The 14,769-nt window shown below is 44.1% G+C and overlaps 2 protein-coding genes across 7 annotated transcripts; both read left to right on the top strand.

The window, feature by feature from the left end:
* Positions 1-285: 285 nt before the first annotated feature.
* Positions 286-6,740, top strand: znf207b (zinc finger protein 207, b). Of its 2 annotated transcripts, XM_034534100.1 has the most exons (11): positions 286-470; positions 1,069-1,195; positions 1,377-1,515; positions 1,847-2,032; positions 2,731-2,806; positions 3,073-3,134; positions 3,507-3,646; positions 3,985-4,074; positions 4,741-4,992; positions 5,387-5,543; positions 5,930-6,205. In XM_034534100.1, exons 1-11 carry the CDS (start codon positions 430-432, stop codon positions 6,079-6,081), a joined length of 1,422 nt encoding a protein of 473 aa, XP_034389991.1. In that variant the 5' UTR covers positions 286-429; the 3' UTR covers positions 6,082-6,205. The 2 variants fall into 2 exon arrangements, with proteins under 2 accessions (XP_034389991.1, XP_034389981.1); XM_034534090.1 differs by lacking the exon at positions 3,985-4,074 and having other exon boundaries at positions 5,930-6,740.
* A 2,768-nt stretch (positions 6,741-9,508) lies between these two features.
* LOC117731071 lies at positions 9,509-14,178 on the top strand. Of its 5 annotated transcripts, none has more exons than XM_034533226.1 (6): positions 9,509-9,908; positions 10,464-10,532; positions 10,975-11,328; positions 12,104-12,511; positions 12,876-12,982; positions 13,443-14,178. In XM_034533226.1, the coding sequence occupies exons 2-6, from the start codon at positions 10,472-10,474 to the stop codon at positions 13,656-13,658; spliced, it is 1,146 nt and encodes a 381-aa protein (XP_034389117.1). In that variant the 5' UTR covers positions 9,509-9,908; positions 10,464-10,471; the 3' UTR covers positions 13,659-14,178. The 5 variants fall into 5 exon arrangements, with proteins under 5 accessions (XP_034389117.1, XP_034389125.1, XP_034389132.1 ...); XM_034533234.1 differs by having other exon boundaries at positions 9,509-9,924; XM_034533241.1 differs by having other exon boundaries at positions 9,509-9,933.
* The last annotated feature ends 591 nt before the right edge of the window (positions 14,179-14,769 follow it).

The following is a 14,769-nucleotide window of genomic DNA, read 5'->3' as shown; positions in this document are numbered from 1 at the left end:
TGGTTTTGACCCTGCCTGAACACAAAGTAAATTGAACTATCCTTGTAACTGTGTCTCTGCGTCATGCTTTTGGGTTCCATTGCAAGTATTGTATAAGAGTGGAATTGTGTGAATTAAAAACAGTGTCTAACAATTGTACATGTCCAATACGGTTAGTATGTTACTGAATTGCTGTCTATCATCTTGTATACACATATTTAGTATTAGTATTTATTGATGATCTAATAACAGTTATGACCACTAGTCGGCGCTGTCCGTGCGTCTGGAGGTGAGAAGCTAAAGGGAGGGGAGAAGAAGTGGGGAGCGGTCTACAACTTCCTCCAGCGGAGCGCCATTTTCGGCGTTGTTCCGGGACTACAGCATGCTGTTAAACAGATAATAAGACCAGTATATAACGTTGCAAGACCCCTCTTTCAGTATTCGCTCGAAATGGGACGAAAGAAGAAGAAGCAGATGAAGCCATGGTGCTGGTATCCTTTTGTTGCCCGGGCGGCAACATGCCAGCGGCTCAACGTTAGCTTGACAAAAGAAAGGCCTCCGTTAGCCTCTCCGAGGCTTTATCTGTCTGCGAGCTAACGTTAGCTTAACGGTTCGGTAACGAAAGGCTCAAAGATCGCGTTGCTTAAAAAAAAAATCCAGTTCATATTTAATACCGCAAACGCATTTAGCCTCGTGTATTGTTACGAAGTAGTGGACTGCGTGGCGTCCGCGTTACGCTAAGCTGAGAGGAACATTAAGCGAGCTTTCTCCGCTCCAATGCTAAGCTAGCTAGCCGACGTTAACCTGCAGTGCATTGATGATTCAGGGCAAAACCTATCGTTGAATACCGCGTCTCCAGTCGGATTAGTCGCGAGCCTTTTGGTTGTGTGCGTTTACAATCCGCGGTGCCAGGTCATTGATCATGAATGACGACTGCGCTTTATTTACCAGTTCGGCAACATTCACGTCATGTTGGAGGCTTGCGTGTGATTCACTGGCTCGAGGGGTTGCTGGTTGTGTTCTTGTGTATTTTTTGCTGTTTTGCTCGTGCTTCCTCTGTCGAACACAATCCTTAACTCCTCGCTCAAGGTACTGTAATCGGGACTTTGATGACGAAAAGATCCTCATCCAACATCAGAAGGCAAAGCATTTTAAATGCCATATTTGCCACAAGAAGTTGTACACGGGCCCAGGCTTGGCTATCCATTGCATGCAGGTAGGTGCATTTGTCTGTCATTTACCCTACTTTAGTTCTTTAGTTTAAGTGTCTTTGGTCCCACAGTTCCTGCAATATTTTGATCATGAAGGGTTTGCAGTTGTTTTAAAGCGGGCAGTTGATGTAACGTTACTTTGCTTGTTATGATGGTATGCACTGGCTGACTTTGCATGCGTTTCAGGTCCACAAGGAAACGATTGACAGTGTACCAAATGCAATTCCTGGAAGAGTAGACATTGAGCTGGAAATCTACGGCATGGAGGGGATTCCAGAAAAAGACATGCAGGAAAGGAGACGGACATTGGAACAGAAATCACAAGGTGTGTACACTTCAATGTACTTGGGTTGCCAATTTGAGTAAAATGCTAGATGGCCGAATTAATTGTTTTCTTTGTTTTTTTAAAAAAATTTTTATGTGGAATGATTTACTGTTACGGGAGATTCCTGATAATGGGTAGCATTTTTATGTGGTGAGAGTTCTAAGAGGAAGTGGAGGTTAATCCTGGGGTATCCCATCTTGGTTAATTGTATGTGCTATAACTGTTTTTTAGCTTAAAACCTACCGTCCATGTTTTTTTTTTAGAAGCTTAGGGTCCTTTTCCTTGTGTCTAAGCTTCACCAGTCACTTAAATAGTGTGTCTCGGTTTTCAGAGAGTCAAAAGAAGAAGGCAAACAATCAGGACGACTCTGATGATGACGATGACGACGATGATGAAGCCGGACCATCAGTTCAGCAGGTTCCTGCTGTCCAGCCCCAGGCAGGCTATGCTACCCCAATGGCCCAGCTTGGGATGCCTGTGGCTGGCGGAGGTGTGATGCACCATGGAGGATATCCAGGCAAGGACCTCTTTGTAAAAAACTAAAGTTGGGAATCGGCACTAACAATTTGAAACAGATAAATGATCATAAATTCACTCTGAAATAGGGCCCTTTCACACCTACTCCATATATAACAATGGATATCCGAGACAAGGCTGCTCATGCTTTCACAAGGAATACGGTATTGGACATAAGCATTCATCATTTGTGATGCCATATGAATTATTTTACACCGTAAGTGTAGGTCTTTAGACTTTAATGGGACATAAAAAACATTCAACTGGTCATATGGCTGATAATTAGGTGGTTATATTTTATGATTGGGTGATGCGTTACATTTTCCTCATACTGAACAATACCACAGTACACCTTTTTGAATTCAAGTTTCTCTCCTTTACCTCTTAGTTTCATGGTTGACTTATCGTAAAACACATTCATTGAAACTCGACAGAAACTAGATAAAACTCGCCCAAACTTTCTTGGCTAGTCTTTCTACTGTTTCAACAAGCACCAACTGTGCTTTGGTCGAAATATAACCATAATTCCGAGTTGCATGTGCAAATTTGCTGCTTCTACACACACGTCCGAGCTCGGTCTCCGCTGTTGTGGCCTCTTCGTGCTACTGGCTAAGACGCTGTGTGGATACGTTTGAGGGGTTTGGACTGATGAAGTGTTGAGTTGTTAAACAAAAAATATCCTCTTACTCACTTTTGCAGGAATGCCTCCCATGATGCCTGGCGTTCCTCCCATGATGCACGGCATGCCCCCCAACATGCACGGAATGCCACCCGGGTAAGAGATCTCTTATTGATTGACACATTGATGTCTTTTATGACACCAGTTCAGATTCAATACTGTTTTTCAGTTTGATTCTTCAATTGATTATATCCCCTTTTAGTAAAACTTCTGTTTTTATTAGATTTCATTTGACTGTAGTTTTAGCACAGTGGAAACCGCTAATGGTCATCTGTTACATTGATAAACCACCAAAGTAAAACTTTGCTGATCCTCAACTGGTTCTGTTACCACACATGCATCACCTGTTTCCTCTTTTGCAGCATGATGCAAATGGGTGGAATGATGCCTCCCATGATGCCAGGGATGCCCGGTATACCCCACGGTGAGTTGTGGTGTCGGTTCGGGTCACAAATGGCATTTAAAATTGACGAACAAGTAGTTTATCAGTGATATAATGGTTTTTGGTTTTTTTCACACTATTGTCCGCAACATTTTTCATTTTTAACATATTTTGACTTGAAGCACTATTAGTTACATTCTTGGATCATAGCCATGCTCACCTTTTTAGATTGTTCAGCAGGTTGGGCTGAATTAGACACATCTGCTAAGTGAATGATTTCAGACTTGTCTTGCGCAATGACTAAAACAAATTCTTGCTCCCTCTATTTACTCAGCTTGCTTATTTTATCTCTTGATATGTCTTCAATGCACTGGTGCCAGAAAGGTTGATTGACCAGTTTGGGTGATTGTTTAGGAATGCCGCCTCACATGGCTCCAAGGCCAGGGATGCCCCACATGGTCCAAGCTGCTGCAGCCGGAGTGATGCCCAGTCGACCGGCAGTACCAGTGGCCCAGCCCCCTGTCACCAAACCCCTCTTCCCCAGTGCAGCACAGGTGGGCACCATGCACCACCCCACCCGCAAACAACACACGCGCACACTTGCACAGCCCTTTCAGAGAGTTTCGAGCTTTCTGTTGTTATTACACCTATTCAATTATTGCAGTTTCTCATGATATTGGTTTACTTCTCAACTCTACGGATGTCCGATGTCCCGTTTCCTCATTTTAAGTAGTCAGCGGTTCCTATTTTTTTGTCTTTCTCAGCCCTGTTTCTTCTTTTTTTTTTAAATCGGTGTCACTATGATGTAGTATGTTTTGTTCTCATTATTGAATTGGGACCAAGTGGACAAGCAACATGCCAATGCTGTGATCTCCTTTCCACCATGCTGCAGATGGGCGCTGGTGTTCACACAGCCGCCGTTTCCTCTCCACCTGCAGACCTTCAGTCTGCCTCTCAGCCTCCCTTTCCTAACACGCCACAAGTACGCTCACAGACAGGACTTTGACTTGGCTGTTGCAGCTGCATGTTGCTTATTTATTAACTGCCTGTAAATTATCAAGCTTTAAACTAGGCTGCTTGTCAAAGGTAATTGCCCTGTGCATCAACACGAGCACATAGGCTATAATGTCGTCGTTGGATAATTATCCCAACGACAACCAACATACTTTTAGTCTGTGAGCTTTATTACTGTGCATGTGCTTTAATTAACGCGGAATGAGGAACAACATTGGATGTAAGGGATCTTATTTTGCATTCACCCCTCCTAGCCTCTGAAGCATGAATGTCGCAATAAATAACTACTTGCCATGCTTTGACTTTGTACGCTGCAGCGGTGCATAACACACGGCAGGTGTTATGCCCCCCACACACACACACACACACACACTGAATCCTGAATGCTGGTCGATCTGGTTATACTTGTATCTTGTGGATTGTGTACTACGCTGGATAGCATGTGGTTTAAGCTATGTCGCGCCACATTTCCAATCCAGTTGAAAGTGTAAAGGTAATTGTTCCGTTCCTCACATTAAGAAGACAAGAAATCTGTGACACAATGATTCTCCCAACGGTATAATCCGCTGAGGACTTCTGTGTCTTGAGGAGCTCGGATTACCAGTTTGTTACCTGAATGCGTTTGTCTCCACAGGCCCAGCAGAGCACTTCAGGAGCTGCGGCTTCAAACTCCCACAGTGCAGCCGCGTCCTCCGACCCTCCCAAAGCAACATTCCCCGCCTACACCCAGCCCTCTGCCTCTTCTTGCTCTTCCACTTCTGCTTCTTCTAACCCCTCTAGCAGCACTGTGGCCAAACCCCCGGCCACAGTCGCCACCAAACCTGCCACCCTCACCACCACGAGTGCAACTAGTAAGTTGATCCATCCTGATGAGGATATCTCACTGGTAAGTTGCTTGAGCTTTCTATTTTGCCCTTTTCACAGTAAGTAATGACTGATGCATATAAGAGCACATTTATCCACGAGAGGGCCTGTGCACTGTTTTGACCATCAGTCAGTTTCCTAACATCAATATCATGAACATCGTAAAGTGAGATCTTTATGGAGCCATTCTCCAAGCGTTTAGATTGTATTGCCATACACTTACTTAGTAGTTGCTCTTTTGTGGTCATGTTAAAGGATGGTTCTGAACTTGAATATCCTCAGTGTGAAATCAGGGCACGCCCACATTGGTACCCAATTCCTCATCATTTTTGTGAGTGTTTATCTTTGTGCTGTAAGGGGCATACTAGATTTTCTTTGGTCTGAATGTTCGCTTTGTGTGTTGTCCCCGCCAACAGGAGGAATTGAGGGCCCAGTTGCCCCGTTACCAGCGACTCACACCCAGGCCGGGTCAGGCCCTTGTGGCTGCTCCCCCTGTGGTGGCAGTGGGCAGCATAATGCCCCCACAGCAAGGCATGCCACCACAGCAGCCTGGCATGAGGCATCCCATGCATGGTAAGACACATGTTTGTTCTGAGATCAGCTCTGATCCAAACTTGAAACAAAATGTTTTACAGTAGATAAAATAACTTTATCACTATCTTAATTATATTATCAATTAACGGTGTCCCCAGTCCACAGCTTCATTGCACTTGATCATAGCAATTCTTCAAAGAACCTTTCTTTTGTGACTCATTAAGTCCTGAACCAAGAAGTCTTTAGTATACATTTCTAATGCAGTTCTTGGTTGTGCTAAATGTAACTCTAGTTGCTATTTATTGACTTGTTTAAAATGGAAAGGTATGCCCCCCAATGAATTGCAATTAACTGTTGATGCCGTTTAGACTGGTTTAGACTGGCAGCAATAACGCATGTTTGCTCTCTGTGTGCGCCCCCTGCAGGTCAGTATGGCGCTCCTCCTCAGGGCATGCCCAGCTACATGGCCGGGGGGATGCCTCCATACGGGCAGGGTCCTCCTATGGTGCCCTCTTACCAGGGAGGCCCTCCCATGGGCATGAGGCCGCCCGTCATGTCTCCGGCTGGGCGCTACTGATGATGCAGCAAAGCAGCCACCACATTAGGTTTGAGGTTAACACCTTTCTCTCATCCTTCTGCTTTTTCATCAAACCTAGCTGCAAGCAAAGAGCAGTAAGACCAGTGGTGGTGAAGACAAACATTATTTGTTAGAACTAACGGACATTTAATGTAACATCTTTATTGGGAAACAGCCAAACACCACACACGTTCCTGAAAGCTATTTTGTTGTCGTCTGATTTCATGTGAGGATATATATATATATATTCCCCCCCCCCCCCCATAGGTTTCACTCAGGTTTATAGAAGTAAAGTGTGTTAAAATGATTCATATTTCTTTTGAAGCTGCTGGAGTTACATGAACGTACCAACCCCTTACAAAGGCAAGTTTCTCTTGTAAACATTTGATTCTTTTTATTTTGTTTATTTTTATTTTTGGTAGATTTTATTGAGGCCCTCACAGCACGCGTAGGTGCTGTTGGACTTGCGTCCCCAACCTTGGTTGGTGAGGGTCTCAGTGATGAAAATGATTCCAACTACGTAGTGTTAAAAGAAATTCACGACTCATCAGCCTCTAGCTTTATCCTTATTTCAGGTTTGCTTTTAATGTCCTGGTCAAGTATGCATCCTTTGTAATGTTTTATGAATCTGTTGTAATAAAATTCATCTTGAAATTCAATGCTGGTTTGTCCTGACGTGCGTGGAGGTGAGTGATGAAGGTTTGTACTGGCGCGCTCATCGTATTGCTCTTTTACAGGATTTCATCAGGTATTTAAAAACCAAGTTTGCCATCATCTCGTGTGTGTGTGTGTGTAAATGCTCTTCCGTTAGGTCGGAAACAGATAAAAGATTTAGTGTTCTCAAATCTTTTATACCACTAGCCTAAAACTAAGATGCTGGCCAACTTTTGGTTCTAAATACGGCATGTAACCTCATGATAATGATGGCCATAACTGCAGATTATATAATATTTGTAGATGCACTCAACCGGAGTGAAAGGAACTAAATTTAATTGCTGATTCATTCACCATTTTTAATATATTTTTTTGGTCTGTACATGGTACAACATGCATGAATGCTATAATGTCAGATGTTCATACCTCATAGTCGTGTTCCCACTACCAGCGGCGAGCAAAACAACAAACCCAACAATACACTAGCTCTGTGTTAAATTACAATGTCGTGACGCTCGGCATGTCCGGGGTTTTCCAAGTCGTTCCTGGTTCATCCCGCTTAAACGACTCGGGTCGGTAGAACTCAGACGCAGACACGAACTGCTAAGCGGTAACTCGGTCAGTGTCTGTGTTGCGTGTCACTGGTTGTGTCTTGCAGCAGTAATTCCCTGAATTGATGTGCATTCTCTTTTGCAAAAGAGTGTTTCAAAATGTAATTATGTAATCTAAAAAAACCACTGCATCAGCAAGAGACCCTCGCAAGCAGCTGAGAAACTCAAGTTAAGAAAACAGCTAGGTTATTTACTGCAGTGCTAGTTTGTATTGCTGGGTGGTTTCCTTTTTTCTTTTTGTCCATCCTTTTCTATTCTAAATGTTCATAATCACCACCCTAATGTCAACTGCAATGATCCTGTGTGGGAGATTGCTGTAGAGGGCAATCTAGGTGTTTAGAGTGGCACGTGTTTTTTTTTTCCCTTTTTTTTCTCTTTTTTTTTTTTTCCTGCACACATCACTTACTGCTTTGTATTTGTTTTTTGTTTGTAGCCCATCCATATCAGCCTTAAAACCCACTCAGCTGGCATGAAAAGGTCAGTTAAACCCAGTAAGTACCTGCTGTTTATTTTAGTCGCGAGGCCTTGTGTTCAATGCTGTATTGTTTTTAAAGTATGTTGTTGAAGATGGTTATTGTGTTCAAGAGACAGAAGAGACATGCCTTAAGTAACATTTTAAAGGTACGGCTTTCACGTATACATTCTATTTTTTTGTTTTATGGGTTTTGTTTTGTTCGGTGTGCAATCGATGGACGTGTCAGCAATGTGTTACGTTCAAATCTTAATTTTGTTTATTTGTGTGAACTAACCAAGTAAAATTGTTTGCATCAATGTGTACTTTAGGAGTAAAAGTATTAATTATGCAAATTAGCTCTTCACCTAAAGTTTTTGGAGCAGGTGTATTTGTATTTAAAGGAATACAAGCTGCCCTATAAGGAATAATTGGAGCTTGACATTTCAATAAAAAATTACACATCACAATGTCACATTAAGGGTTTTGTTTTTGTTTAATAAAACGATTGCTTTAATTTGTGGCCACTTGTCCTTTCTTTTTAATTACATAAAAATATGAGGTAAAATCCAGTGGTCTGAACTAGGGGCCCCCTAGTGGCACGGAGTGATATTACTGACTCCACCTCCATGGATACAGTGATACATTTATTGTTAACAGTGTATCTAATATCTTGTGGAGTGAATTAAAGCATTAAAAATAAAACTGACGAGTGAAATATTTTCTGAATAATACTAGTTAAACAATTTATAAACCTATTTGACCGGTATTTATGTTATATGAATATTACCCAGTGCTGAGTTAGTATCGTTTCCTTCTATCTTTTTTTAATTACATTAATTTACTTTGGTGTAAAATGTAATGAAATGGAAACCTGCAGGACCTTGTGTGGGCTGTTCGTAAACATTACCAGGAATTAGTCATACCTTTTTCTTTTTTTTTTAAAACCTGAAGTTGTGGTGAGAAGCATCAGTGAGGCCGAGCACGCGCTGCATAACATGCATGAGAAGTTTGAGACCTCAAAAACAGTTGGCCTCAAAACCAGCCTCCCCTCCCCATCCCCCCTGACAACAAGACGTACGAGTGCGCTGACAGGCGAACAGAAGCAATAAAAGGTATTACATGCACAAAGACACTCGAGCTGCAGCTTTTAAACTGCCTTCTTGAACAACTTATAAACCATATACCTAAAGATATCCAGTTGCCAGAGGAGTTTTTTATTTTTTTTATTTTTCTCTCGCGAGACATTTGCACAAGTTACTTATTTTTTTTCTTCAGATTGCTCCTCTCCACGTTGCCTGTGAACAGTGTGTGAGGTCGATGCTGACATGCTTTTGCCAATCCACATCTTTTGACTCTGATGCCAATCATCAGAAGGTAAACGCATCCTGTTCAGAAACAGGCCGCCACATTAATTTCCGCCACATTATGCTGCGGAAAGTTGTTTCTCAAGCACGTGAGACACGATTAATGCACATTTTGTGCCCCCCCCCCCCCCCCCCCCCCCCCCCCCCCCTCATTGGACTGAAGAGTTGGGTCAATCTGTCTCAGCTGAATTGTTAATGTGTGCAAACCTTTTGGCTCGTGGGACACAATAAGTTTCTAAAATGTGACGGACCCGGTTCAGATGGATGGAGTGTGTTTGTGAACTAATATCAATCACAAGTGAACGCCATGCACTAAAAAGTAAAGGAAACTAACGTTTCATTTCAGTGGCAACAGTGTAGCTTGGTGCCAGGTTTGACAGATCGGAGCTGATCAAAAGTGAACTGGCCTGTGAGCAGATGTTCATCCCGCTGAACATCTGCTCACAGGCCAGCGGCAGCATCCTCCCGATGCTCCTGAACACAACACGCGTCCAGTTTAAGGGAGTTGAACTTCTCCTTTAAGACGGAGTCACATTGAAGATCGATCCGTTCCTGCTGCGCAGCGGTCCATCTTGTGACAGGAGACGTGACACCAGCTGTGACTTGTCAACATCACAACCAGAGAACCGACGGCGGAGCTCTCCGTGCAGGTCGTCCAGCGAGTGGCTGTATGAAACACTCACTGTGGACTTTTCTTTACTTTGGACACCTCATGGTCACAGAGGGGCTCACTGCAGTGGAAAGGTGAATTCGAGAGATGGTAATTAATGTACGTTACATTAACGGCACGTGGCTTTACAGCGTACAGCCCATGTGCGCATTATAAGACCATACAAGTGATGAATTACTGCCAATATCTCCATTATGACAGTTGGCAGGAGGCTGCCAGGCAGAACCCCATATGTCACATGAGCGCGCGGGGCGGCGCAGTCTCGTGGGTCCGATGCGCGTTCATTATGCCAAAGAAAATAACTCTGGATTCAGCTGTTAGTTCATTCAAAACTTTTTTTTAATAAGTGCTATTAGAGTGTTCGTACTGGGGGGGCCAACTGAAACTGCGGGCAGGAAAAAAAGGCCAAATGAATGCGGTCTTTAATATCATTTGGACACTTTTGGCGCACACACGCCGTGCGCGCTTCCTCTTGCGTTGGGTCTTGAGGTCTGAAGGTGGAGCTTCGTGGAGTTCCTCTTGGTTTCATTGACAGTCCCCCAAATCTTTCCTTATAGTTGTGAGAGCGTGCGTGTTGACCTGTCATGGTTTACATCACCGGCTCCCCTCACCATCTTAACGTCCTCCAGGTATAAAGATGACCGGGCTCCAGTACCTGGCTTGTCTGGCCACTCTGTTCATCACACACCCTGGATTTGGTAAGTTATTCATTGGTTTTATTTCATTAAATGTTTGTATTTGTTCCCACATTGAATTGCCCTTCACAGAGGGGGTGGACAGAAAAACAGGAACACTGCACCCCTGTCTAAATAATTGGCCTTTGGTCATTTCTTGGCAGTTGCAGTAAATCGTGAGATAATTTTTGCTTTTGAGCTTATGGTGTGTTTTAAATATTGTCGGACATGAAGTTGAATACATCGTTTGAGAAATATTTATTAGATAGCGACTTATACTTTGCAACTGGCACATATATTTAGATTTAGAATCCCAGTGAAAAAGTGTTGTAAAACCCTTCTTCTTCTTCTTCTTCTTCTTCTTCTTCTTCTTCTTCTTCTTCTTCTTCTTCTTCTTCTTCTTCTTCTTCTTTTCCTCCTCCTCCTCCTCCTCCTCCTCCTCCTCCTCCTCCTCCTCGGTATGAAGTATGCAGCGACATTGAGTTCCTGGAGAGGAGCGAGGGTGAATCGGTGCTTCTTCCCTGCGCGGTGGAGGGCAGCAGCCTTTCTCCCTACGGAGTGTACCTGAAGAGCAGCTGGCTGCGGCCCCGCGAGGTGCTGTTCATGCACGCGCACAGCGCCTTCAGCGTGGAGCAGGAGGACGACAAGCAGCGCATCAGAGTCAGCGGAGACCCGAGCGGCCACGCCCTCAACGTGACCATCGCGCACCTCAGCGCCGGCGACACGGACCGCTACTACTGCGAGTTCATGGTGGCCAACCCGTCCTCTGTGGACCAGCGGATACGTGGGAGGACGGAATTCTTCCTCCTCGTTAATGCTGGTGAGTGTCCAGCCACCCCCCTACACATACACACACACACACACGCACTCAGGGGGGATCTTTCCAAAAACTACCACAAAACCAGAGTGTTGATATTTAGGAAATGTGCTTTTTATTGTTGTATTTATTGTGGGTGCTTTTGTTTTCTCAGAACCATGCAGTGCTCGCACCAATACTTTGTAAAGGGGTTGAAAATGATCATTGTTGTCAATAATTCCGGTTTGGTCCAGGTGAAAGGTGCTGGAACAGTACATTGAGAAGAGGGAATTAAAGAGATATGAAGCACTATGCTGGTGGAGGATGCACACCAGTAAGGAGGGATTTCGCGCAACCCCAAAGTATTAATGATGCTTTATGTGTGAAAACGTCTCATAAGCATTATAAAAGCGATGCTTTATTAAAATGAGATGAACATGGCCACTCTGTAGTTCCTGAAACATCAAAGTTCAACACGGCTCTCCTGGAATCGTTGCTGCTTGTTTTTCCCTTATTAGACACACATCTGCATTTTGCCCATAATGACCAGCACTATAATAGGAGGTTATTAACTCTATAGTTAACTATAGTGCTGGTTCCAGATCTGGAAATACAAACCCATCATGAATTTAAATTTCACCTTGAATATACCTTCAATGGGTAGATGTTTTAACTTGTTTCCCCTACATAATGTACATAATGCCACGACTCTAATAATCTATATAATCAACTGAGAACGCACGGCTTTGGTTATTCAGAAGAAACAGGACTTTCTTTTGAGCATGCGTCGTGTTTTAAGGTGTATTCCCTTTCCCTTTTGGAGATGCCCCGGTGTCGGCGGACATAGGGTTGGTAGAGACGTGTTCCGGGGGCTCGGCCGTGCTCCCCTGTTTCCCCCCACACGGGGAGGCCTTGGCCGTGGAGGGGGTGAGTCTGAAGCGGCAGAGGGGCCGGGCGCCTGTGGAGGTGTTGTACCACTCAAAGCGTCACCACGGCAGCGGCCCTCCATCCTCCTCCTCCTCCCAGTTCCCTGTCGAGAGGGTCCAGCTGTCCTCGGCGCCCGGTCCCGGGGGCCTCACCTACAACCTCACCTTGCTGCAGCTGCAGCCGGACGACAGCGCCCTCTACAGCTGCCAGCTGCTCCTGCGCGGCGAACCCGACGCCAACACCGGCCTCGGGAGGCGTGCGCTCTTTGTGTCCGTGCAAGGTGGGTCACGTGCAAGGAGGGACTCGATGGCCACCGTTGCTTACTCTAAACCGTGATTTGAGTTTTTCAGGCGTGTGAAAATAAAAAATTAAAAACAATTTTCATACTAACTGTTGTTCTTTTGAGTTTCCCCCTTCATGCTGTTGTTTCAGGTTCGGATCAGTCCAGCTTCACTAATAATACCAACGTCAGTGGCTGTGACTTCAGTGTCATATTTGCCAAGTTAACGGTCGAGCAATATTGTTGCTGTTACCGTTGTTTGTCATAATTTGTAATAGAAACCATGTGAAACGGCTTTCTATATCTCCTCCACCACTCTGGTGAGGCCTCTCAGCTCAACATTTCTCTGTGTGCTTCTCCACAGGAGGTCAGTGCGGATGCTCCAACTACTCCACTCTGCTCTATGCTCTGTCCTCAGCTGTGGTCCTCCTCCTCCTCCTCCTCCTCCTCGCATTTGTGGCGATCTACAAAGTGAGTGGCCCTGCGGCTTGTATTAAAATGCCCCGCTCTGATAGTACACCAAGAGTTAGGGGGCGAGGGGGGGCACGACCCGGTACCCAGCAGCACCTGCCTGTTGATTGCGTGCCAGAGTTCCTCTGAGCACGCGCACACAAAACCACACGAGTTTCAGAACTTGTCACCGTGTTTTTCTTCCAATTCAATGACGCAGGCTGTGAAATCTTTTACTCTGCTTTTAGTTGATTTCTAAGACGTCTTTAAAAATAAGAAAAGAAAAGTGAATGATGTTGTATTTTTAAGTTATCGTAGAACACATTAGAGTGAGGATGCCACTCTGTTAGGACTTCCTATTCAAGATGCCGCTGAGAGAAAAGGACACACTCTGATTTTGAACAGGAAACCGAGAGTGTGTGCGTTCTCTCTGCTTGTTCCCTTCACTGATTTGTGTTCTTCCTCTGTCGATGGCTGTCAGGGCAAAGCACGCCGCGGTGTCAAGGCACACCCTCAGGCCCCCATCTACGAGGAGATGACCGCGGCACAGCCCGCCGGTCGAAAACTACGTCCCCGGCATCTGGAGGAAACGGATTCCTCCGAGTACACAAACTGCCTCGTAAAGAAATCCTGTCCTGAAAACCATTACGAGAGCCACAGCGAGGCCCTCGGCGCCAGCAGTGAGGCCCACAAATGAAATATTAAGACTTTGTGCACCGGCATCGTAGACGACACCATGCTGATCAACTCCAGTTGGCCCTCCGACAGATTGTAGCAGAACGATTCTGCCTGTGCTGTCTTTCATCTCGTGTGTATTGTACTGTTTGAAAGAGTGAGTCTGTATTTTGACAAAATCTTTGTAAACCTCGATTGTTTTTGGGCTATTTCAGATGAATTAAAAGTACCCTGCAGAGTTTTGTAAACCGTGATCTCTATAAACCGACATCGCAGTGCAGAATGTGTTTCCTTTTGTAATCGCAGTCGCGTTGACCAGAAACTCCAGTGTATTAAACAACTGACAAATCAAAGTACTTTATGACTGATGCTAAAATAATGGAACATTTCCATTAGGAAATTCCTCTTTATTGGTTTGCAACCTAATCAGGGTTTCCCCTGAATGTATCTTGAGACAAGGTGGCCAAGAGTGTGTTGCGTTTGCTGCATACAGTTCACGTGTTCACCTTCAAACAAATAAAAGAAGAAAGAAAATCACTTTGGCAGACAGAAAATGTCCATTTCCATTATGGAATAAAACAAAAGGTCTCAGCAATGACAAATATGATTCGCAGTGCTTGTTTCCGACGGTGAATTGTAAATGTAGATTTATAGACGTGACGGACCACATTATTATAATCATTAGCCTGACCAGGAACAGAAGAAATAATCAGCAAGGAGTTGTTGAAGAGCTGCAGGTGATACACACAAACACAACTAGGAGGATTGGAATAAAAGCTCAAGACAACATTTATATACATATACATATCTATAACATTTATACGGATTCTGTATCTAAACCCAAAGGTCATTGCTTTTAATTCACACACGTATTCATCTCTTAGCGACACTAGAACTGAATCTGAATCTGTGAGGACGTTCATTGTCATATCTCCAACCCCTAATAAACTGTTGGATTTATTTATTTAATTCATACCTATTCAGTATGGATTAAAGTTAGAAAAAACTAAAACACTTTGAAACCACTGATAGAATCATAGAAAAACAGAGACAAGACACCCAGTAACAGCCAAGAAAATTTGTAATTTATTAATATAGTCCGAAAGAAGATCCATAATCTATGGAAACATTTT

The sequence above is a fragment of the Cyclopterus lumpus genome, chromosome 1 (assembly GCF_009769545.1).
Source record: "Cyclopterus lumpus isolate fCycLum1 chromosome 1, fCycLum1.pri, whole genome shotgun sequence".
NCBI classification, from domain to species: domain Eukaryota; kingdom Metazoa; phylum Chordata; class Actinopteri; order Perciformes; family Cyclopteridae; genus Cyclopterus; species Cyclopterus lumpus.
The sequence above is the reverse complement of the archived record's forward strand: the minus strand, read 5'-3'. Positions and strand labels throughout refer to the sequence as shown.

Excerpts from the sequence above, each read along its gene's own strand:
- znf207b (XM_034534100.1), top strand. The coding sequence starts at position 430 with ATGGGACGAAAGAAGAAGAAGCAGATGAAGCCATGGTGCTG. Across the intron at positions 1,196-1,376 it reads TGGCTATCCATTGCATGCAG|GTCCACAAGGAAACGATTGA; the intron begins GTAGGTGCATTT and ends CATGCGTTTCAG. Across the intron at positions 2,033-2,730 it reads GCACCATGGAGGATATCCAG|GAATGCCTCCCATGATGCCT; the intron begins GCAAGGACCTCT and ends TCACTTTTGCAG.
- LOC117731071 (XM_034533226.1), top strand. The coding sequence starts at position 10,472 with ATGACCGGGCTCCAGTACCTGGCTTGTCTGGCCACTCTGTTCATCACA. Across the intron at positions 11,329-12,103 it reads CTTCCTCCTCGTTAATGCTG|GTGTATTCCCTTTCCCTTTT; the intron begins GTGAGTGTCCAG and ends TCGTGTTTTAAG. Across the intron at positions 12,512-12,875 it reads GCTCTTTGTGTCCGTGCAAG|GAGGTCAGTGCGGATGCTCC; the intron begins GTGGGTCACGTG and ends GCTTCTCCACAG.